This window comes from Orcinus orca, chromosome 2 (assembly GCF_937001465.1).
Source record: "Orcinus orca chromosome 2, mOrcOrc1.1, whole genome shotgun sequence".
NCBI lineage: Eukaryota > Metazoa > Chordata > Mammalia > Artiodactyla > Delphinidae > Orcinus > Orcinus orca.
In genome coordinates, this window is record NC_064560.1 from 151,635,180 (window position 1) to 151,661,116 (window position 25,937).

The 25,937-nt window shown below is 43.2% G+C and overlaps 1 protein-coding gene and 1 long non-coding RNA gene across 3 annotated transcripts in view; both read right to left on the minus strand.

The window, feature by feature from the left end:
• Positions 1-25,937, minus strand: part of CDKL1 (cyclin dependent kinase like 1) — a 65,468-nt gene that overhangs the window by 24,314 nt on the left and 15,217 nt on the right. For both annotated transcript variants that reach the window (XM_033428465.2, XM_049706318.1), the window contains exon 2: positions 1,906-2,027. In XM_033428465.2, coding sequence (XP_033284356.1) covers positions 1,906-2,027 — 122 coding nt within the window. The remainder of the gene's footprint in view (positions 1-1,905; positions 2,028-25,937) is intronic.
• Positions 11,040-25,663, minus strand: LOC125963567 (uncharacterized). Its single transcript, XR_007475707.1, has 2 exons — positions 25,601-25,663; positions 11,040-11,467 (listed from the first exon to the last, which is right to left on the minus strand). It is a non-coding gene; the product is annotated as an uncharacterized LOC125963567 (long non-coding RNA).

Consider the following 25,937-nt stretch of genomic DNA (forward strand, 5'->3'; position numbering starts at 1 on the left):
AGCATTTTCTGGAACATATATAACAGATTTTAGCCAGTGGAGTTAAAAAAATCTGCTTCCAAGCCTCTAATCACTCCTCATCCTGTCTTTTTATTCTTCTGCTTAAACTATATGCTAAAAAAGAACTGACTCCCAATTGCTTGCAACCCCCCACTAATCAGTGTTTCTAAGTGACTCAATCTAACATGATTAATCAAACTCCCTGCAACAACCCCCTAGTTCCACGTAGCACGAGTAACTTATACTAGTAGGTTTAATTGAAGTGTCACTAGCAAGCTGTCAAAAGAGCAAATATCAACATAGTCAATGCTTTCTCCCTTGAACACATAATTTCTCTGTATCAATGACTTGCTGAAAGGAGGGAGGTGTCTGTTCTCTTGGCTCTCTCTGGCTGTGTAAATTAACAAGAAAAGCCTGTGCCATGGTCACTAATGAACCGTGAACCACTTTCATCCTATCTGCCCGGAGGTCATGGCAGATCATACATAACCACCACCACATGGCAGAGCAAGCGCTTGGCCAAGGCTTGAAAGCCTTGTTGAAAGAGCCTCAGCCTCCAGCCACTGGAGTGCGAATGTGAGCCAGGATGGGGTGCCGTTCCATCATTCTGATCTCCAGTGCACTCTACATAGCGTCTTCAGCCAAAGTCGGGCTCCCAGGAACACAGCAAAAGACAGAGAAGAGGAGATATCCTTCCCTGTTCGACTTCTCTGGAGTCTCCTCACCTTGCAAGTCAAAGGTCGCCTCCTCCATGAAGTCTTCTTTGATTGACCCACTTTGAATCATATCTCCTAGGACCTTGTAATCATTCTACCCTCTCCCTCTGGCACAGTGACTGGTTCCAGGGATAGTTGCATCACCTGAGCTGAGCCAATCAGTCTTCTACTGGACTTTGTATGCAGATGCTACCTTCTTCTAGAACTTCCTTTCTTCTAGAATGGCTACACAGGTTGATAAAAGCCTGTGGCAATGCTTTCTAGTTCACACTTTTCCCTTCCTAACTGCTTCCATCTCACAGCACACACACATACCCTCCAAAATCAACCCTGTAAAGGAGACTCAACTCCAAGGCAGAATGAAGCCAACACAGAGAGGAAGAGTTGGGAGTCGTTGGTGCGGGGGAGAGAGAGACAGAGAGAGAGAACGGCCCCACCTAAGGCGCTCTGCCTTAAAGACACCCAGCTGAGGAGTGGGTGGGAGCCAAAATCCAGCCTGCATTCTGCTCACCCTGGCAAGGAGCGACCTTCGGAGGAAGGGATCTCACCCCCACCCCCTGCCTTTTTTTTTTTTCAAACAAAGGCTCTGTCTGCTCACCGAGCCTTCTGCTGCTGCACACAAAGGTGTTGCCTGTGCTAGAAATGTGTTATAAGATCAGCGGGACCTCCGGAGTCACCTCTCCAATCACAGCCACCACCATTTCCTTTTTCACCTACACCCGGCTTCAGTTGGGTTTTTTGTCATTTGTAACCAAAAAGTTCTGACCAATAGAGCAGACCAGATACCTGGGTTGCTTCAGATAAAACACCACGTTTGTTTTAGCCTTAAACTTCCTATTAGCCATTGTTTTTGAACTCTACCTTTCAACCTCCAAGTCCTTATGCTTCCCTAGGCAGGCACAGAATAACTAATATCCCTCCTTTTCTTTCCTAGAGACTGACATAGCATTTATGCAGAGATAATATACCAAGAAATCAAGTTCAACCGAATAATGTAGTTGCTGCTTTCTTCATGAAAATGATGAGTTATGATTTCTTTCTCAACATTTCTGGTAACCCCTCAGCAGCAGAGTATGCTGGCCAAACACTGGCTGCCTTTGCCTACCGTGAAAAAGGGTCATAACTCATTTTCCCTCGCAAACCCTAGTGTGTTTTGCTGTGTTTTGTTTGTAAACGACAGGTCACTCACCCTCTTTGGTGTTTGTCCAGCTCGTGGAGCACCGTGTGGTCACAGTATTCAAACACCAGGTGAAGCTTCCGCTTCCTCCTGAAGACTTCGATAAGGTTGACGAGGTTGGGATGCTTGAGTTGCTGAAAACACAAGAAGCAAGGTGCTAAAGTGGAAGTGTGAAAGACAGTTTTCTCTAATTTTGGCCCAACATAAGAAAGCTATTTGTCCTTTAGAAAAATTCTTGTCTTGGATTGACGGAGGCTGTCGATAGCACTATCTTTCTTCACTTGATGAGCTGTTCGTTAGCAGCCTGTAAGTGAAAAATGATCATGATCCTGGTGGTTAGTGAAGGTAAGGAGAGATATGAGAAGGCTGGGAAAAAAGAATGAAAATGTCCCCTCCTACAGAGATCTCCCTGATCTCCCTAGACTGGTTCAGTGTCCCTCGTGGCCCCCCTGAAGTATGAATCCTTTGGAATCCTTCAAACCTACTAATTGTTCAATTGATTGTTTAATGTCCTCTGCTGCCAACAGATATAATGGATACATTCTATAGAATATAAGAACCATGACAAACATCAGGGTCTGTGTTCTCTTGTTTATGCAGAATGATGTTGTATTCCCAGCATGGGGCCTTGCACATAATAGGCGTTCGATCATTATTTGTGAATGAATGAGTAAATCAGGTTTCCTAGGCTGATGAAACCTTTTAAAAGAGAAAAATGAGGAAGACTCTCCAATCTGATATGCCTGAAGGAGTGTATCTAGAAAACACAGGCAGGAATGAATGTCGGTGTTGACAGAGATAAATCTTGTACTTAGCTTTCTGGCCCCTCCTGTCCGTGATCCTACTGGAAACACTACAACTAAGCAAACTACTGTGAAGAGAGCAAAAATGGTTAACTTTCTTTAGGGCTTGAAGGCCTCCGGGCAGTGACCTAAGAGAACAAGAGAGGAAGCCGAAAGGCTTCTTAAGGCCTAGTCTCAGGAATCAGGTGATATAACTTCTGCCTCATTCTAGTGGTCAAAGCAATCATGAGATCCACCCTCCAGATCCAGCCCAGGATGAAATACCACGAGGAGAGCAGGGCGCAGGTGTTCCAGCTGCGCTCATTCCCTGCCAGCCCTCATCTAATTTGGCTACGTGGGCGAGCCCACGCAGGACCCCTGAAGGAGCACTCAGCCAAAGCACAACTGTGAGAAGTAAGAAATCATGCTTTTTTAAGCTACTAAGTTTTTTTTTTTTTTTCGGTACGCGGGCCTCTCACTGTTGTGGCCTCTCCCGTTGCGGAGCACAGGCTCCGGACGCGCAGGCTCAGCGGCCATGGCTCACGGGCCCAGCCACTCCGTGGCATGTGGGATCTTCCCGGACCGGGGCACGAACCTGCGTCCCCTGGATCGGCAGGCGGACTCTCAAGTACTGTGCCACCAGGGAAGCCTAAGCTACTAAGTTTTGAGGAGGTTTGTTCATGCAGCACTAGATAATAACCCTGTAGTAGAATCATCAGGGGAACTTTTGAAAACTGCAGATGCCCCGGCACCACCCCCAGAGATCCTGAATTGGTCTTGGACAGGGGCCCAGCCATCTGGTTTTTTTCCCCAAATTCTCCAGGTGATTTGATATGTAGACAGAGGTATTAATCATAGGTAGACAGATATTTCATAAATGATAAAAGACAAGGAGAAAAACTGAAGTTCTTGAACTGCACACTCCAGCACATTTGTATGGATAGAAGAGAAACAGTCAGCAAGAGAAATACTAAAGAAGACAATTATTTTCTCATTTTCTTTGTAAAACCCCTCTATCTTCAAGATGTGAAATTCCTGCTCCAGCGATTACACTTGATGAAACAAATATAAAACAGCCAAGACACTCTAAAGCCCATTAGCCACATTTGGGCCTTAGAACAGAAGGCACTCCAAGCTCTAAAGCCCCAGATTTACGTTCCCATAGCTGGAAACTTTTAGCCTGAACTAACACTTTCCAGATATAGGAGGACAGAACTGCCTGCTGTTTTAAACCAAAGAATTGCGTTGGCTCAGATGTCTCAAACAGAAAGCAAACGACCAAGTTTAAAGGGGGTAAATAGCAGCTTTATGACAATTAGCGGAAAGCAGAGATTTTCTTACAGCCTCTGAAAAATAACTGTCCGAAGGCCCAGACCTCAAATCTTAGATTCTTTTCATTTTCCATGTTCCATATGTAGTCCTCACATCTTCAGCCAACTTTTTTAGCAAAAGTACAAATGTATCAATTCTACCAAAACAAATACCTGGACCGTCTCAGATGCCAAGACTGGCACCTCCAACTTGTCCCATCCATACCTGCAGTGATCACCAGGGGCACTGCTGCCTCAGGATAAAACCCAAATATCCTCTCAGTTTGACCTCTGCTTACTTCTGCAGGCCCATCTCTTAAACCCTAGACACACTGAATTTCTCTCACTTCTTCAAAGGCTCACACTCCCTCTCGCTTCAGGACCTGTTCACCCAGTTCTCTCTCTGAAACACTCTCATCCTCCAGATGTCACTTTCTACGTCTGGCCCGCCTCTGCCCCACCCGACACCCTGGTATGAACTAAAAGAGCTATAACTCTGCAACCCAAGCATGGGGACCATGTAGCAGGAAAAGAGCATTGTCACAGCAGGATCCATTGAACCGGGTGGGACTGTAAATATTATATTACACCCATCTTCCTGTTACTGCACACCTTTTGAAAACCTAGATTCTAATAATTGCTGCATATTCTATTCAAATAACATAGAGAGTCTCTCCAAGTTTTGTGTATTGTAAATAAGGTTTCGATGAACAAGCTACTAACCAGCTGACCTTAACTTTGAATAATTTAATTTAATGTCTCTAGGCCTCAGTTTTCCATCTGTGACAGCAGGAAGCTCAAGGGCTGCTGTGACAGCTTCATAACACAAAGCACACGAAACAGTGTCAGGCCACATTGTTCTCTCCAGGAAGCTTAACTGTTAATATTGTTATTGGGGGTTCAATCTATTTCTATTTAGGCTGACTTTCTCAATTCATTTTATTCAACAAGTATTTATCTATCTTAATGTGCTTAAGGCACTCTGCTAGTCCTAAGGATATAGAGACATAGCAAGTACTTGACCATACTCTCAAGGAGCTTAGAACCTAGGAGAGGAGACAGATGTGGAACAAGTAATTACAGACGTGATGAGTGTTACAAAAAGCCCCCAGGAAAGGGTACCTGGCTCGAGGGTAGTGAGTGGCCCAGGGAAGATCTCCTTGGGGAAGGTGGCCATTTAAGAAGTTAGTTGGGCACCATTTAGAGTCCCAGGAGTACAACATAAAGCTCTAAACAGATATGGCCGAACTGCTTTCCAAAAGGATCAAACATACTTACACCTCTGCCAGGAGTGTGAGAGTACTTTTCACCATACCACTGAGGCGCATATAGACATTGAAGGCTTGTGACGTTTATCGTCAAATGCGAGGGCTTCCAATGCCTCTGGCAACATAGGAAGATGTCATGTGACACTTAAACCACTTGTCTCTCCTATCCCCTGCCATGAGACAACCTTTATGTAGCTGCAAATAGCCAATAACTTATTTCTCAACTGATTTCCAGAAAATTCTTCATTTAGAAAAATCAATTGCTAAGACTAAATTCTAATTAGGACTTACAAACGTTAAATTATAAATATTTTAAAATAAATGATTAACTCTCTGTAGGTAGCCAGGCTTCTGGGTGACCTGAAAACATTCCAGAGCAGCAGGTATCTGGGAGCCAGTCCCTGTCTTGGCTGTGTTCTTTGTTATATTATAACAAAGATCTGAGAGTGTCTGCTCAGCCTCTGGCACTATTCAAGGCACTAGGGACACACTGGTGAATGGGACGGAGGACTCGGGCATTAAGCAAAGAAATGCCATGAAGAGCCTTCCATATATAAAAGACTAGGCTGCCTTAGGGAAACTGTCCTTAGGAAGTGACTTTGAACTGAGCCCTGGAGGGTGAGAAAGGTCTGACCAGACCAAGGGAAGGGGTGGTGGTAGAGAGATGGTGGCTTTCCAGGCAGAGGACTGGCTCTGACCCAGGAGGAACTTACGCCACTTAAGGAACTGCAGGATGGTGTGGTTTGAATGTCAAGCACATGGAACTGATGCCAGTGAGACAGGCAGAAGGCAGGTCCTGTGGGGCCTTGCAGGACATACTAAGAAATTTACGTTTCATCCTAAGCGCAATGGGAAGCTACCAGAAGGAATTTTATCAAGATGTGATAATTTACCATTTGGGTTTTTAAAAGCTCACTATGGTGGCAGGATACAGAATGGCTCAGAGGAGGCAATATGGTGAGAGGAGACCAGTGAAGAACCTGTTGATAGCTGAGAGCTTGGACCAGTGTCGAGGCAGGGGAGATGGCAAGAAAGGCACTGTTTGGAGATAGATTTTATTAATAGAATAGTCCGGATGTGGTGATGGACTGGAGGTGAGGGATGCAGGAGAGGGTATCAAGAATGACCAAAGGTTTGTATAATGGGGGTGGATGGTGGTGCCATGACTGAGAGGAGGAGCAGGTTTTGGGGGGAGGGAACTACTGTTCTGGCACGTTGGGTTGACAGGGACTCCGAGGTACCAATACAGTCGTCAGGTCGGCTGGAGTTTGAGTTGAAGATAAAAGCTGGGGAGGCAGCATGAGTGTAAGCAAAGCCATGGCTAGAAGTGATTGCCCAGAAGAGTGAGAAGGAAGAGGCCAAGGAACCCCAGCACCCAGGTATGTGGTAGATGAGGAGGAAGCAGAGGAGGGGAAAGGGAAGAAGGTCCCCCAAGATAAGAGAGAAGACAGCAGAACGTGACACTACAGAGATATCGTGGAAGGAGGAAGTGGTCCACGGTGATGCTGCTGCTGAAGAGTCAAGTGGGAAGAAGCCTGAGAGGCGCCCGCGGGGGCGTCCTAAAGGGGTTCGCGTGACCTCACCAGAAGCAGCGTCAGTGCAGTGGTGAGACCAGGAGCCAGATATGGCAGATTTAGCATCCCCAAACCGTACTCTTCTCTGTTGACTCCCCTGACCTCAGGGGCAGAGCTCAGAGGGACACCTCTGGTCCTGAATCCAGTCTGCAATTGGTAGGTCTTGATCAAGGCTCCGTGTGTTTGCATTGACGAAGGTTTGGATGCTTCTTCTTCAACCTTGAATGGGTTCCTTTAGGGGCATTGGGAGGAATTAGATGAGAAGAACCAAGCAACGTGATGGACGGACTGTCCACAGGCTTACTCAACATGCTTATTACACATAGGAGTCTTACTAGAACAGACTAAACTACCATATGTACTACAAAGATGGAGTTCAGGGCTCTTTTAATTCTAATTCCTTCCTGTTTATGAGTATGTGAAACCAAAGCCTCGGGCCTGGTCTTATTCCTCAGCACTCTGAATTGTGCTGGCTCAATCTGCAGGATGTCAGTGCCTCTTCCCAGGCCACTCACCATCCTCCGGTTATTCTATATCTAGAAGCCTGGGCCGCCTCAGACTCAGATTTAGTGTCTCTTATATAAAGTTTCTGCCTTTGCTGCTCCTATTTTATTTTGGTCTCCTTTTTATTTCTCTGCTTTTTGAATATGGATGTTTCCTATTACACTGCGAAGCGAAGCACTTTCTCTGACATTAAAAAAAGAATGCTATTCTCACCCACCGAATTTAACCTGAGCCCCGCTTGGCTTCCGCCGCAGAGCTGAGAGGGCTACACATGCTTCTTGGGCAGCGCCTCCACCCTGTCATCGGCCCTTTGTCCTCACTGCCCACCTATCCGTTGTGATAAGCTCAGGCTTCTACGTCCTCTAAGGTCAAACGTTTGGCCTTAGCATTTTGAAGGATTTTTGACCCAGCTGCCAACACTTCAGATCAGGAAATGTTACTTTAAAACCCTGGTTACCACGATCCTCTTGAAAACGCTGGCAATCTAGCAATCCTGGGCCTGCAGTCTGTGGCGTCAGCGGGTTGGCACTGAGAAGCAGCTGTCCACGGTGGATAAGGCTGGGTACGTGAGTTCATCACAGTACCCAACACGCCCTACCACTCCCTGACACTAAGGCTAAGTGAAAGTTGCCCTTTATCATCACTCTTCCGGTATTAATTTTCTTAAAGTTAAAAGTGACATATTTAATGTGCCCATATCTCTATCAAAAGTGGGAAAATATACAAGCAATAGAAATAACTGCATATTTTAAGACAAATAAGAAAAAATATATTTGTTTGTGAGAGTGAATCATTTCTCCCACACCTGCCTGGCCCCTGTAGGTACTGGGTTTGGGGCCTCTACCCTAGGGACGCCTCAGCGTTCACACGTTACTGGATTGACCAGTGTACAGACCATTACATCTGTGGTCTCCCCTATCCCTCAAGTGCTAAGGATTCTCTGGTCTCTGTTCTTTGTGCAGAGCATGGGGTGATATTTATCCTGATCTGTGCTTTAGAGGAAAACAGACCATTTTCTCAAGGATCATATCTTGTTTTCCTTTCAAAAACATTCTTCTTTTCCCACAAATTTGTGGTAAATAAAAAAAGAACAGGGATTAAAGTTTAGAAAGTTGAGAGCTGTCTTGGTAAAATGTTTTTCACAAGCCTTTACAATTTTTGAACTCAACTCTTGGTCAAAGATCCCTTTGCAAGAATCTTTTATCAGTTAACATTCACCCAGAATGGAGAAAAGTGATGTCCCCCTCCTTTATAATAATTAATCCTGGGTACTTCCCAAGGATTCCCAGATCAGCATATTATAACACTCTCAAGAAACTGAGACCCAGCCAGGTTTAGAGCTTGTCTAAACTAAGAAAGAATCAAGGTTCTTCATATTTCCTCTTGTTCTTCCTTCTCACCTGGATGAATGCTCTCAACTAAATCATGCAACTCAGTGTAAGAGTTAATAGCAGCAGCACCCAATTCCAGTTTTGATTCAGAAAGAAAGCTCTCAATTTTACCCTTACCTCATTTAAGGACTTAGGACTTTGGAAGTACAAGTATGGTCCTGATAAAATGATACCAGTGAAGAATTCATATCATAAAAATGTCAGTTCTTCTGAAAAATATGTGGATGTAATGCAATTCCAATCAGAATACAAAAAGGATCTTTTTAACTAGATAAAATGGCTTTTATGTTCATATAGAACTATAACTGTTGTAAAATCATCAAGGAGAAAATTGGGTCAACTTGCTTTACCAAATGGTTAAATTTTCAATAAAGCACCTGTAATTGTCATCATCATCATCATCATCATCAACAGCCCAGAAGACTACAGTCACAGAAATGAACAAACAGAAGCAGTACCGAGTCTAGAATTAGATCCAGATACGTAAGGGAAATTAACATATGACACAGGTAGTACTTCAATATAGTTGAAAAATGTGTTCTATTTAATAATGATTCTGGGGGCTTCCCTGGTGGCGTAGTGGTTGACAGTCCGCCTGCCGGTGCAGGGGACACGGGTTCGTGCCCCGGTCCAGGAGGATCCCACATGCCATGGAGCGGCTGGGCCCGTGAGCCGCCATGGCCGCTGAGCCTGCGCGTCCGGAGCCTCTGCTCCGCAGCGGGAGAGGCCACAACGGTGAGAGGCCCGCGTACCGCAAAAAATAATAATAATAATAATGATGATTCTGGGAAAACTGGCTACTCATCAGGAAAATTAGAACCATATCTCATCACCCTATATACAGGAATAAATTTTACATATATTAAAACATTTACAAACATTTAATATAAATATATTAAACGTTTTAATATAAAATAATATAAATAGTAGAAAAAATTTAGGAGAACTTTGTAGGACCATAGCTTGGGAAGAAAGCATCCTAAAAACAACACAAGAGTTCCAGAAGAAAAAAAAAAAGATAGGTAAGTTTAGCTACATAAAAATAAAATAATGTTGGGAAGATGACAAAAGTTCTGAAGATGGTTGAACTGATGGTTCTATACCAATGTGAATCCACTTAATGCCACTGAAATGTACATTTAAAAGTGGTTAAAACAGTAAGTTTTATGATATGTATATTTTACCATAATAAAAAAATAAAATAATGTTGGTTTGCAAGAGGAAAAAAAAAAAAAACAAGTGCACTATAAACCATGTCAAAAGACAAATAATTGGCAGGGAAATGTTTGTTAAAGTTATGACAAATAGTGAATGATAGCTCTAAGATAGCTCTAATATTACAAAGAAGTTTTATGTACTATGTGGAAAAAGACAACCTAGTGGAAAAAACGGGCAAAAGCTATAAATAGGTAACACACAGAAAAGGAAATATAAACCATCGAGAGACATGAAAAGATACTTAATCTCACTAGTAGTAAGAGAAAGGCAAATCAGAGCAACAGCTTGATGTGACGTTTTTTCCTAACATATAGGCAAACATTCCAAAATTGGTAACATCCAGTGCTGCCCAGGGTACAGGGAAATGGATCTTCTCACACATGGCTGGTTAGAGTCCAAACTGCTACAACTTTTGGGGAAAGTTTTAGCAAAATTTATCAAAATAATATACCCTACTGCTGCTGGCACCAAGAAGCCTGTGTGCAAACACAGGTCACTATCCACACCTCCCCTCCTGGGAGCCTGTGCAGCCCGCCACGGCGAGGGTCCCGTGATGCAGGGACAACTTCCCCGGGAGAACGCACGGCGCGCCTCTGGCTGGTGCAACGTCATGCCACCTCTGCCGCCACAGGCTTCCGCGCACTCCATGCCCCCCCTCCCCCCGGCCTCAGTGAGCCAGAGACCCCGAATCAGCTGCTCCTTTAACCCCATCCTGTCTGAGCGAAGAACAGATGTCCTCCAGCGACCTACATGCAGAGGCGGGGCCAAATCCAAAGCTGAGCCCCGGGAGCTGTGTGAACAAAGAAGAGAAAGGGAAATCTCTCCCAGCAGCCTCAGGAGCAGCGGATTAAAGCTCCACAATGAACTTGATGTACCCTGCATCTGTGGAATACCTGAATAGACAATGAATCATCCCAAATAGAGGAGGTGGGCTTTGAGAACAAGATTTATGATTTTTACCCTTTTCCTCTTTTTGTGAGTGTGTATGTGTATGCTTCTGTGTGAGATTTTGTCTGTATAGCTTTGCTTTCACCATTTGTCCTAGGGTTCTATCCGTCGGTTTTTATTTTTTACTTAAAAAAATTTTTTTTCTTAAAAATTATTTTTTTATTTTAATAACTTTATTTTATTTTACCTTACTTTATTTTATTTTCTTTTATCCTCTTTCTTTCTCTCTTTCTTTCTTTCTACTTTTTCTCCCTTTTATTCTGAGCCGTGTGGATGAAAGGCTCTTGGTGCTCCAGCCAGGAGTCAGTGCTGTGACTCAGAGGTGGGAGAGCCAACTTCAGGACACTGGTCCACAAGAGACCTCCCAGTACCACGTAATATCAAACAGCAAAAATCTCTCAGAGATCTCCATCTCAACACCAACACCCAGCTTCACTCAACGACCAGCAAGCTACAGTGCTGGACACCCTATGCCAAACAACTAGAAAGACAGGAACACAACCCCACCCATTAGCAGAGAGGCTACCTAAAATCATAATAAGGCCACAGACACCCCAAAACACACCACCAGATGTGGACCTGCCCACCAGAAAGACAAGATCCAGCCTAATCCACCAGAACACAGGCATTAGTCCCCTCCACCAGGAAGCCTACACAACCCACTGAACCAACTTTAGCCACTAGGGCAGACACCAAAAACAACGGGAACTATGAACCTGCAGCCTGCAAAAAGGAGACCCCAAACACAGTAAGATAAGCAAAATGAGAAGACAGAAAAACACACAGCAGATGAAGGAGCTAGATAAAAACTCACCAGACCTAACAAATGAAGAGGAAACAGGCAGTCTACCTGAAAAAGAATTCAGAATAATGATAGCAAAGATGATCCAAAATCTTGGAAATAGAATAGAGAAAATGCAAGAAACATTTTAAAAGGACCTAGAAGAACTAAAGAGGCAACAAGCAATGATGAACAACACAATAAATGAATTAAAAATACTCTAGGGCTTCCCTGGTGGCGCAGTGGTTGAGAGTCCGCCTGCCGATGCAGGGGACACGGGTTCGTGCCCCGGTCCAAGAGGATCCCACATGCCATGGAGCGGCTGGGCCCGTGAGCCATGGCCACTAGGCCTGTGCGTCCGGAGCCTGTGCTCTGCAACAGGAGAGGCCACAACAGTGAGAGGCCCATGTACTGCAAAGGAAAAAAAAAAAACTCTAGAAGGGATCAATAGCAGAACAACTGAGGCAGAAGAATGGATAAGTGACCTGGAAGATAAAATAGTGGAAATAACTACTGCAGAGCAGAATAAAGAATGAAAAGAACTGAGGACAGTCTCAGAGACCTCTGGGACAACATTAAATGCACCAACATTCGAATTATAGGGGTCCCAGAAGAAGAAGAGAAAAAGAAAGGGACTGAGAAAATATTTGAAGAGATTATAGTTGAAAACTTCCCTAATATGGGAAAGGAAATAGTTAATCAAGTCCAGGATGCACAGAGAGTCCCATACAGGATAAATCCAAGGAGAAATACGCCAAGACACATATTAATCAAACTGTCAAAAATTAAATACAAAGAAAACATATTAAAAGCAGCAAGGGAAAAACAACAAATAACACACAAGGGAATCCCCATAAGGTTAACAGCTGATCTTTCAGCAGAAACTCTGCAAGCCAGAAGGGAGTGGCAGGACATATTTAAAGTGATGAAGGAGAAAAACCTACAACCAAGATTACTCTACCCAGCAAGGATCTCATTCAGTTTTGATGGAGAAATTAAAACCTTTACAGACAAGCAAAAGCTGAGAGAGTTCAGCACCACCAAACTAGCTTTACAACAAATGCTAAAGGAACTTCTCTAGGCAAGAAACACAAGAGAAGGAAAAGACCTACAATAACAAACCCAAAACAATTAACAAAATGGGAATAGTAACATACATATCAATAATTACCTTAAATGTAAATGGATTAAATGCTCCCACCAAAAGACACAGACTGGCTGAATGGACACAAAAACAAGACCCATATATATGCTGTCTACAAGACACCCACTTCAGACCTAGGGACACATACAGACTGAAAGTGAGGGGATGGAAAAAGATATTCCATGCAAATGGAAACCAAAAGAAAGCTGGAGTAGCAATTCTCATATCAGACAAAATAGACTTCAAAATAAAGACTATTAGAAGAGACAAAGAAGGACACTACATAATGATCAAGGGATCAATCCAAGAAGAAGATTTAACAATTGTAAATATTTATGCACCCAACATAGGAGCACCTCAATACATAAGGCAAATACTAACAGCCATAAAAGGGGAAATCGACAGTAACACATTCATAGTAGGGGACTTTAACACCCCACTTTCACCAATGGACAGATCATCCAAAATGAGAATAAATAAGGAAACACAAGCTTTAAATGATACATTAAACAAGATGGACTTAATTGATATTTATAGGACATTCCATCCAAAACCAACAGAATACACATTTTTCTCAAGTGCTCATGGAACATTCTCCAGGATAGATCATATCTTGGGTCACAAATCAAGCCTTGGTAAATTTTAGAAAATTGAAATTGTATCAAGTATCTTTTCTGACCATAACGCTATGAGACTACATAACAATTACAGGAAAAGATCTGTACAAAATACAAACAGGGGCTTTCCTGGTGGCTCAGTGGTTGAGAGTCCACCTGCCGATGCAGGGGACATGGGTTCGTGCCTCAGTCGGGGAGGATCCCACATGCCGCGGAGCAGCTGGGCCTGTGAGCCATGGCCGCTGGGCCTGTGTGTTCGGAGGCTGTGCTCCGCAATGAGAGAGGCCACAACAGTTAGAGGCCCGCGTACCGCAAAAAAAGAAAAAAAAAAGAATACAAAAAAAAATACAAACACATGGAGGCTAAACAATACACTACTTAATAACGAAGTGATCACTGAAGAAATCAAAGAGGAAATCAAAAAATACGTAGAAACAAATGACAATGGAGAAACGATGACCCAAAACCTATGGCATGCAGGAAAAGCAGTTCTAAGAGGGAAGTTTATAGTAATACAATCCTACATTAAGAAACAGGAAACATCTCAAATAAACAACCTAACCTTGCACCTAAAGCAATTAAAGAAAGAAGAACAAAAAAAACCCAGGTTAGCAGAAGGAAAGAAATCATAAAGATCCGATCAGAAATAAATGAAAAAGAAATGAAGGAAACGATAGCAAAGACCGATAAAACTAAAAGCTGGTTCTTTGAGAAGATAAACAAAATTGATAAACCATTAGCCAGTCTCATCAAGAAAAAAAGGGAGAGGACTCAAATCAGTAGAATTAGAAATGAAAAAGGAGAAGTAAAAACTGACACTGCAGAAATACAAAAGATCGTGAGAGATTACTACAAGCAACTCTATGCCAATAAAATGGACAACCTGGAGGAAATGGACAAATGCTTAGAAATGCACAACCTGCCAAGACTGAACCAGGAGGAAATAGAAAATATGAACAGACCAATCACAAGCACTGAAATTGAGACTGTGATTAAAAATCTTCCAACAAACAAAAGCCCAGGACCAGATTACTTCACAGGTGAATTCTATCAAACATTTAGAGAAGAGTTAACACCTATCCTTCTCAAACTCTTCCAAAATATAGCAGAGAGAGGAACACTCCCAAACTCATTCTACGAGGCCACCATCACCCTGATACCAAAACCAGACAAAGATGTCACAAAGAAAGAAAACTACAGGCCAATATCACTGATGAACATAGATGCAAAAATCCTCAACAAAATACTAGCAAACAGAATCCAACAGCACATTAAAAGGATCATACACCATGATCAAGTGGGGTTTATTCCAGGAATGCAAGGATTCTTCAATATACACAAATCCATCAACGTGATACACCATATTAACAAACTTAAGGAGAGAAACCATATGATCATCTCAATAAATGCAGAGAAAGCTTTTGACAAAATTCAACACCCATTTATGATAAAAATCCTCCAGAAAGTAGGCATAGAGGGAACTTTCCTCAACATAATAAAGGCCATATATGCCAAACCCATAGCCAACATCGTCCTCAATGGTGAAAAACTGAAAGCATTTCCACTAAGATCAGGAACAAGACAAGGTTGCCCACTCTCACCACTCTTATTCAACATAGTTTTGGAAGTTTTAGCCACAGCAATCAGAGAAGAAAAAGAAATAAAAGGAATCCAAATCGGAAAAGAAGAAATAAAGCTGTCACTGTTTGCAGATGACATGATACTATACATAGAGAATCCCCAAGATGCTACCAGAAAACTACTAGAGCTAATCAATGAATTTGCTAAAGTAGCAGGATACAAAATTAATGCACAGAAATCTCTGGCATTCCTATACATTAATGATGAAAAATATGAAAACGAAATTAAGAAAACACTCCCATTTACCACTGCAACAAAAAGAATAAAATATCTGGGAATAAACCTACCTAAAGAGACAAAAGACCTGTATGCAGAAAATTGTAAGACACTGATGAAAAAAATTAAAGATGATACAAATAGATGGAGAGATATCCCATGTTCTTGGATTGGAAGAATCAACATTGTGAAAATGACTCTACAGATTCAATGCAATCCCTATCAAACTACCACTGGCATTTTTCACAGAACTAGAACAAAAAATTTCACAATTTGTATGGAAACACAAAAGACCCCGAATAGCCAAAGCAATCTTGAGAACGAAAAACGGAGCTGGAGGAATCAGGCTCCCTGACTTCAGACTATACTACAAAGCTAAAGTAATCAAGACAGTATGGTACTGACACAAAAACAGAAATATAGATCAATGGAACAGGATAGAAAGCCCAGAGATAAACCCACACACATATGGTCACCTTATCTTTGATAAAGGAGGCAAGAATATACAGTGGAGAAAAGACAGCCTCTTCAATAAGTGGTGCTGGGAAAACTGGACGGGTACACGTAAAAGTATGAGATTAGAACACTCCCTAACACCATACACAAAAATAAGCTCAAAATGAATTAAAAACCTAAATGTAAGGACAGGAATTATCAAACTCTTAGAGGAAAATATAGGCAGAACACTCTATGACATAAATCACAGCAAAATCTTTTTGACCCACCTCCTAGAGAAATGGAAATAAAAACAAAAATAAACAAGTGGGATCTAATGAAACTTAAACGCTTTTGCACAACAAAGGAAACCATAAACAAGACCAAAAGACAACCCTCAGAATGGGAGAAAATATTTCCAAATGAAGCAACTGACAAAGAATTAATCTCCAAAATTTACAAGCAGCTCATGCAGCTCAATAACAAAAAAACAAACAACCATATCCAAAAATGGGCAGAAGACCTAAATAGACATTTCTCCAAAGAAGATATACAGATTGCCAACAAATGCATGAAAGAATGCTGAACATCATTAATCATTAGAGAAATGCAAATCAAAACTACAATGAGGTATCATCTCACACCGGTCAGAATGGCCATCATCAAAAAATCTACAAACAATAAATGCTGGAGAAGGTGTGGAGAAAAGGGGACCCTCTTGCACTGCTGATGAGAATGTAAATTGATACAGCCACTATGGAAAATAGTACGGAGGTTCCTTAAAAAACTAAAAATAGAACTACCATACGACCCAGCAATCCCACAACTGGGCATATACCCTGAGAAAACCATAATTCAAAAAGAGTCATGTACCAAAATGTTCATTGCAGCTCTATTTACAATAGCCAGGAGATGGAAGCAACCTAAGTGTCCATCATCAGATGAATGGATAAAGAAGATGTGGCACATATATACAATGGAATATTACTCAGCCAGAAAAAGATACGAAATTGAGTTATTTGTAGTGAGGTGGATGGACCTAGAGTCTGTCATACAGAGTGAAGTAAGTCAGAAAGAGAAAAACAAATACCGTATGCTAACACATATATATGGAATCTAAGGGGAAAAAAAAAAGGTCATGAAGAACCTAGGGGTAAGACGGGAATAAAGACACAGACCTACTAGAGAATGGACTTGAGGATATGGGGAGGGGGAAGGGTAAGCTGTGACAACGTGAGAGAGTGGCATGGACATATATACACTACCAAACATAAAATAGATAGCTAGTGGGAAGCAGCCACATGGCACAGGGAGATCAGCTCGGTGCTTTGTGCCCACCTAGAGGGGTGGGATAGGGAGGGTGGGAGGGAGGGAGACGCAAGAGGGAAGAGATATGGGAACATATGTATATGTATAACTGATTCACTTTGTTATAAAGCAGAAACTAACACACCATTGTAAAGAAATTATACTCCGATAAAGATGTTAAAAAAAAAATATACCCCAAAAACATTGGCAAAATATCTGAGCAAACACCTCCCCAGAGAAAATAAATAGATGGGAAATAAATATATGAAAAGATGATCAACATCTTTTTTCATTAGAGAATTGCAAATTACAAAAACAGTGGGATACCATTACACACTTATTAGAATGGCTAAATCCTAAAAAAAGCTGACAACACCAAATGCTAGTGATGATACTGAACAATACAAACTCTCATTCATTGGTGGTGGAAATGCAAAATGGGACAGTCACTTTGGAAGACACTTTGGCCGTTCCTTACAAAGCTAAACACAGTTGCACCATAAGGTCCAGCCATCCACTCCTAGGTGTTTACCCAAATGATTTGAAAACTTATATTCACACAAAAACCTGAACACGAATGTTTATAATTACCAAAAACTGGAAGCAAACAAATTGTCTCCCTATAGGTAAATTGTGCTATATCCATAAAATGGAATATTATTCAGTGATAAAAAGAAGTGAGCTATTAAGGCATGAAAAGGCATGTATGAAACAAATGCATATTGTTAGGTGAAAGAAGCCCGTCTAAAAAGACTAAATACTGTATGATTTCAATTTTATGACACCCTGGAAAAGGCAAAACTACGGAGACAGTAAAAAGGTCAGTGGTTGCCAGGGGTTCAAAGGATATGTGAGAGGGTTGAACAGATGAAGCACACAGGATTTTTTAGGACACTGAAACTACGCTGTGTGATACTGCAATGGTGGATATGTGACATTACACATTTGTCAAAACACATAGAACTTTACAGCACAAAGACTGAACCTTAATGTATGCAAATTTTAAAAAATCATTTAGGAGGTTAGGGAATGCAGAATGTGACAAAAGAATCTAACTGTATTACAAATGAAACCACCGCACTGAAGAGGATTGGGGGAGGAAGTGCTGACCTAAGCAACTTTGGAAATGGGTAGACAGTGTAAGACAGAAGTCCAAAGGAACTACACATAAGCATTATACTCTTGTTGATAAAGCTGTTTCCCATGGGAATAGGAATTAGCAATTCTGATAATGCTATACATGTATGTTGGAATGGAACAATGAAGTAAATGAATGTCGGATAGGGAAGCCAGGTTCTCCCTGTTAGCGTGGGACTTTACATCTAAGCAAGGAGAGGAGGCTAGTGTAACTCATGATCCAATCTATGCATGGACTAGAGTTGGAGGCACCAGTATAAAGTCATGTTTAGTTTAAGACAGATACAGATACAAATAGGAATAACTATAGCTAAGTGTATATACACAGGTTAGTACGCACACATACATTACCTTGCTTCCTCAGCTGCGAGGGCCTAGAAACAACCACATCCAGTAGCAACAAGTACTCCTAGTGTTCAGATCTTAGTTCCTAATACCATCCTCCAATAAAAGGAACTAGGGCTCCTTAAAGAAAATGGAGGATTCCATACAGGGCGGGAAGTATCTTGCAGTGCCAGAAAGGACAGTGCTAAAACAAAAACAAAAACAAACCCTGCATCGACGGGGGTACGTCAAAGGGACACAAATATCCATAGGTCAATACTGAATGAATGAACGAATGGAGAGAATAAATAAATCTATGTAAGAGAAATCCAAATAATTTATGTAAATACTCTGTCATCAAGGAGGAGAACCTAACTCCCCACTCCTTAAGTGTGGGCTGCATATGGTGACTTCCTTCCAGAAGAGTACAGTGTGGAGAAACCGAATAGGAGTAACTTTATAGCGAGAAGACAGTCAAACAGGTGATTCTCAACCAGGTGATTAAGATCAACATCAATAGTGACAGTATGTACACTTGATGTGATTCAGTCTTCCTTCCCCAAACCCATAACCCCAGTCTAGCCATGAAAAAAACACCAGACAAATTCCAATAGGGGACAGCCTACAAAATACCTGACGAGTACTCCTCAAAAGTGTCACGGCCATCAAACACATGGACAGTCTGAAAGTGTCACAGCCAAGGGAAGCCTAGGGACACATGACAACTAAATGTAATGTGGTGTCCTAGATGGGATACTGGAACAGAAATCCTTTGTCTCAGACTTTACTTTCTGGGAGATACACAGGCTAAGACAGGTGGTACCAGAAGTGACTCTAGCCAGTGGATCTTCAGAATGGGATTCTGGAACTGGATTGATCGCCAGGCGGATGGCAACAAGGACCCCTCTGCTGGTGGTAAGTGGGGTAAGAGAAGCCCTGGGGAGCTGCAGCAACACAATCACTAAGATTCCATTAGGCTGGCTTTGAATGAGGTGCAGGTTTGGCTCATGCAATGGCAGTGCACATGCGTGGTGTGGGGCAGTGGTGACGACAGGGATTATTGAGTGAGCTGACTTTTGTGAACACCTTTATGTTGTTGAAAAGAGAAGACAGAAGAATGACGGGTTTGGGTTAGCCACCGGTCAACTGCAGGAATCAGAAGGCCTCTAAGGCAGTATTTAGAGAGACATTTATCTCCTGCAGACACAAGGTGCTAAAACCAGGCTCAGGAGTTTAATAAGAGTAGCAGAGATACAAAGGAGACGACGTCCAGCCTCAGCAGGTCTCTTAGGCCAACGTGAGGGCTCTGGTGAGTAATGAGAGGGACGCTGAGATCTGGAATACGGACATTTAGGAGGATGAGCCTGAGACTCTTAAACTCTCAAATTTCCCCAAACCCTCTGGGCTGGGAGAAGCAACTTCTGCCCTTTTGCCCAAGTGAAACACTTCCTCTCACACAGAGACCCTGAAAATACCTCACTGAGGAAAGTGCCTCTTTAAGAAGATGATGTGCATCCTCCTTAGATTCTATCCCCACCTCCTCCCAGGGCACACAGACCTGTAACTAGGATGAGGTTATAGCAGCACCTGAGCAGGGCAGCACGGCTCTTGCTCCAGGAGGAAATAAGTGTACTCAAAGAACTCAAGACCTGGCTCATATGTAACAGCAGTAATCTTGAGGGTGTTGGACAATGAAAGTAGTGAAATATACAGCTGGATGCGGGGAGGAGGGTTCGTTGACATGAAGCACTCTCCTGTAACTTGGGACTTATTTCCTGACAATGACAGCTGGAGACAATCTTTAATATGCTGCTGGTATTTGAAACTTGGCCTTTCAATAGGTAAGATGGAGATGCTGGAACTGCCTCAGCAGAGTATTGAGGAAGGGGTCTGGGAAATCAAGGAGGTGGAAATGTTAGAGTGGACCTATTAGGTGACACTGCAAAACCCACATCCTCATTATCTTTCCTTGGGAGGTCAGGAGAATATTCCCTGCACTAAAGCAGTAAGGAAGGCACAGGGAAGGAGATCACCAGCATCTTTGAGAAGCTCAGTGGTGCCTGTCCTTTGTAGGCTGGGTGGACAGGCTTGTCATTTGTAGGCTAGAGATGCTACCATGGAATTAGGCTCTCTGGTTCCAATGGGAGTGATAAGATTCTGGAGTGGCTGAGACCAGGTGCTGACAGTGGCAAGATGTACATAGAGACCATTATGGGAAGTAAGGCCAGCTGCCTTATTTCCCAGAAATCTGTGCTGATGCACAGATAGGAACTCACCATGGAGTTCTTATAGGTAAAATAGAAGGGCAGCTGGCAGGTGTTACTAGGTTTGTCTTACCAGAAGAAATGGAGACATGGCAAGCAGAAAGTTGATGTCAACTGTTAGAAAACTGCAGTCCTCACCCAGTTTCTAGATCTAAGTCAAGTTTGTAGACCAAAAAGTGCTGTTGATTGAGTCACCTTGCCAAAGGATCCTGCAATGCTACCACAATACTCCTCAATCCTTTCCCAAAGCAAACTGTAGCCATTTACCAGAGTAGCTGAGGAAAGGGAAATACCCAGACCTTTCAAGAGCTGTGGCTACAAAGTCCGAGGTGGCACTGATATCTGGGGACCCAAAAAGCTATCATGGCCCCACGTTAGAGTAATGCCACACAGTGGGCCTAAAGGGTCCATGGATCCACTTTTGAGATTACTTCCTCTACTCCCAAGTGAATAATTGGGATGGATACACATTGGTTCCATGATTTGTGAATAAGAACCAATATGGCAGAAAGGGCCAAACAGAAGCGCCTGAAATTGCACAGCCCACAACATGACCCTGGCCAAAACAGTAAATCAGGAGCAAAACCACATCCCAGGAGTAACTGATGAGATTAGTACCACCATCAAAGATTTAAAGGATGCAGGATTGGTGCTCCCCATCATACCCCTACTCAGTTCACCTGGGAGACGACTCTAAACTCAACCAAATCATAGCTCCCGTTGCAGCTACTGAGCCAGGTATGGTTATCTCTCCTGGAGCAGATCTACACAGTCCCTGGTCCTTGACATGGAACTACTAATCTGATAAATGTATTCTTTCAAATCCCTATCAGTATGGAGGATCAAACAGTTCACTTTTTGTGGACTGGATAACAGTTCACATTCACTGTCTTGCTCAAGGCCTAGGTTAACTCCTCTCTTCCCTGTTACAAAAAGCCCACAGGGACCCTGATCATCTTGACACTCCACAGAATACCAAGCTGGTCCACTTCATTGAGAACACCAAGCTAATCGGACCCCCTGCGTGAGCAGGAAATGACAAGTACTCTGAATGCCCAATTAAGACACATGTCTGCCAGAGCATGGGAGAAAACCCTCTGAGGTATGGCATGCGGGTAATGTTCTAGGGGTCCGATGGCCTGGGGCAGGCTGAGACATCCCCTCGAAAGGAAAGGACAAATTGTTGCACCTTGTATCCTCCGCCACTGAAAAGGGGGCATGGCACTTAGTGGTTCTCTTTCGATCTTGGAGGCAGCGTATATAGTCCTTGGGAACACTGCTCTGTTTAATTTACCAGGCGATTTGGAAGGCTGCCACTATTGAGTAGGACCCAAAGCAAGACAGAACTTTACAGTGGGTCAAAGCTACACTACCACTCAGGCCATATGACTCTGTATATCCAATCATGCTAGAGGTATCCAGCTCCTGACATGTCACTGAGCCCTAGTAGAGACTGAGCACCTGACCATGGGACATCAAGCAGCTATGTGATCCAGAGCTGCCCACTGTGAACTGGGTGATAGAGATCCACTGTCGTAAGACCGCATGGATGCAACAGCAATCCACTATACTATGGAAAGTATCCATTTGTTATCCGGTTTAAGCAGGTCTGGAGGGAACAAGCAAGTTACAAATAATAGGTGGCCTATTCTCCCCTGTCACCTAGTTGAAGACGGACTGCCGATATACTTATAGCCCCACCTGGCAGAGCCTCGAAGGACATGGTGAAAGGGAATCCTCCCCCTGAGCAGAGCTTCAAGCAGTGCATTGGATGGTTCACTCTGTACAGAGGAAGAAAGGACCTGAGACATGCATGGACCTGTGGGCAGGGGCACGTAGCTCATCTAGTTGATTAAGAGTCCAGATGGAGCGAGACTGAAAGATCATTTGGAGAAGAGGCATAAACTGTACTTGTGGGAGTGAGCACAGAGCTTGAGGATCTTTGGGCTTCATATTAATACCCACCAAAAGAGCATCGACTGCAGAGGAAGTACTGAGCAACCAGGCAGAGGATGTCTTTTCAGGGGTCAGGCTGCTTTGTCTTTGGCCGCCCCAACCCTTGTGTAATTGACCTATGAACAGAGTGGCCACAGCTGCAGGGATGGTGGTTATACGTGGCCCAACAGCACTGGCTTTCTCTCCCCAAGGCTGATCTGGATACTGTTGCTGCTGAGTATCCAACCTGCCAATAGAAGAAAACAGATACTGAGGCACCGATCTGCACTGTCCTTTAAGGAAACCAGCTGTTACTTGGAGCGGGTAGAGATTGTGCGTACTGAAATGGATACTAACTCTAGATATGGGTTGTGCCTCTTCCGCCAGCACCACAATCCGAGGGCTTTACTGGCATGGGAGTCCACACAACATCAGACCAGGGGCCCATTTTACAGCAAAGGAGGCATGACAGTTAGCACACGGCCATGGGATCCACTGGTTCTACTACCTACCTCATCATCTACAACCAGCCAGCCTAATGGAATGGTGGGATCTGTACCCCGGCCCTTCAAGGGTATATGCATTGAACCAGCAGCCACCACACGGTGCCGCGTCTTCAGTGGCTGATTTGTTGGTTTGGGAACCAGGAGTGGAAGAACACTCTCGTTTGGTAAAGAAAAGCTGCCTTGATCCCACATTTTCTCCAAATGCCAAGAACCCCGTGGTAGACACCCTGGCTAATGGCTTAGTTTTGGGGATGGCTAGAAGAGGGGAGGAGTATCAAAAAACCTGGAGTTACAGGTGAAGAGGTGAAGTTAATTTATTTTAGGTCGGCAACAGAAAACATGGACAGAACTGAACGTGCCAGCCTGGTCCTCTGGCCAGAGACCTGGGCTGAGATCTCTTGTGGATTCCTCTCAAGACCCATCCCAGGATGTGGATGTACACAGCGGAGGCTTAAACTGTTTTACTGACTAATAAAGTATATGAAAAGTACTAGGAAAGAAGCAATAGTACAAACGAGATCAAAATGAGAATTAACAATGACACGGCCAAATATTCATGCAGCAACGTATGATAGTTATAAAATAAATGATTAGATTGGTTTTTAGGTTTTTGGTTTGGTTGATAGTGTCAGTTGGTTCAGAAACTCACCTTACATTATTCTAACAAAAAGAGAAATGGAGTTCAAAGATTTTTCAACAGGGCAATTTTACACCAAAGCATTTTTACTACAGTGCTTTTTAAAGTTAATAAGTAACAAAGAAGATTAATAATTAGCAAGAAAATATGCCTGTTGAAAACAAATTTGTGGCCTAAAACATCAATCCTGCCAAACAAAAAGGTGAATTAAAACATTAAAAAAATAAGAATGAAAGATACGAGCCTGGCCCATTAAATTTTTATTGCATGTAAAAAGTACTACTTTCTAGTGTGGTTTGAATATTTGATAATAACTATATGTAACATAGTTGTCTACCTATAAATCATTTTTGCTGGAAATAAAATTAAGTGGCAAAGGGGTTCCCTGGTGGCACAATGGTTGAGAGTCCGCCTGCCGATGCAGGGGACGCGGGTTCGTGGCCCGGTGCGGGAAGATCCCACATGCCACGGAGCGGCTGGGCCCGTGAGCCATGGCCGCTGAGCCTGCGCGTCCGGAGCCTGTGCTCCGCAACGGGAGAGGCCACAACAGTGAGAGGCCCGCGTACCGCAAAAAAAAAAATTAAGTGGCAAAGAAAGCAACAGAATATATTTATCAATGTGCATTATAAAATCATTTATTCAGCCTCCTCCTGTTCTATGATATTTTATTTTCTAGAGTAAGGTGTGTGGCAGGGTATGTGTAAGGGCGTTTAGAGCACTGACAGATGATGGTATGAGCTTAATCTCCTTGCAAACTGGGTATTTTTAAAAAGGTAAAGGGCCAGCTTGTTGATTTCTGCTTCTTTTGTTCTTGAAGTATGAGCATGGCAGCTTTATTTCTTAGGAGTTCACTACACAGCAGGAACAATCTTTCTAGACAAACACACTCTGAGTTAAGCCAAAAAAATCCTCTAATAAACAAACAAAACAGTCTGTTACTATTTGCAGTTAGAATGTTATCTTGTAAAAATAAAATCAAACAGGTCTCCACTTGTCGAACAAATAGGGAGGGAGGATGATAACGGGTTTTGTTTGGTTTCTATCATTGTGGGCAAGGGAATGCTTCCTTTGTCCTCCAATTGACAACCAGTTTCCATAAACTCCCAACACCTACATACATTAGCAATGAACTTGGAGGGGTCAGATCTGCCAGTCTCTAGTGAGAACATCTGCATACAATAAAAGCTGTATAGGAGTGAGCCAGAGCCTCCGAATCAGCGGCTCCTTTAACCCCGTCCTGTCTGAGCAAAGAACAGACGCCCTCCGGCGACCTACATGCACAGGCGGGGCCAAATCCAAAGCTGAGCCCCTGGGAGCTGTGAGAACAAAGAAGAGAAAGGGAAATCTCTCCCAGCAGCCTCAGAAGCAGTGGATTAAAGCTCCACAATCAACTTGATATACCCTGCATCTGTGGAATACCTGAATAGTCAACGAATCATCCCAAATTAAGGAGCCCTGTGGATGAAAGGCTCTTGGTGCTGCAGCCAGGAGTCAGTGCTGTGCCTCTGAGGTGGGAGAGCCAACTTCAGGACACTGGTCCACAAGAGGCCTCCCAGCTGCACATAATATCAAACAGCAAAAATCTCCGAGAGATCTCCATCTCAACGCCAGCACCCAGCTTCACTCAACGACCAGCAAGCTACAGTGCTGGACATCCTATGCCAAACAACTAGCAAGACACAAACACAACCCCACCCATTAGCAGAGAGGCTGCCCAAAATCATAATAAGTCTACAGACACCCCAAAACACACCACCAGACGTGGACCTGCCCACCAGAAAGACAAGATCCAGCCTCATCCACCAGAACACAGGCACTAGTACCCTCCACCAGGAAGCCGACACAACCCACTGAACCAACCTTAGCCACTGGGGACAGACACAAAAAACAACAGGAACTACGAACCTTCAGCCTGCAAAAAAGGAGACCACAAACACAGTAAGATAAGCAAAATGAAAAGACAGAAAAACACACAGCAGATGAAGGAGCAAGATAAAAACCCACCAGACCTAACAAATGAAGAGGAAATAGGCAGTCTACCGGAAAAAGAATTCAGAATAATGATAGTAAGGTTGATCCGAAATCTTGGAGATAGAATGGACAA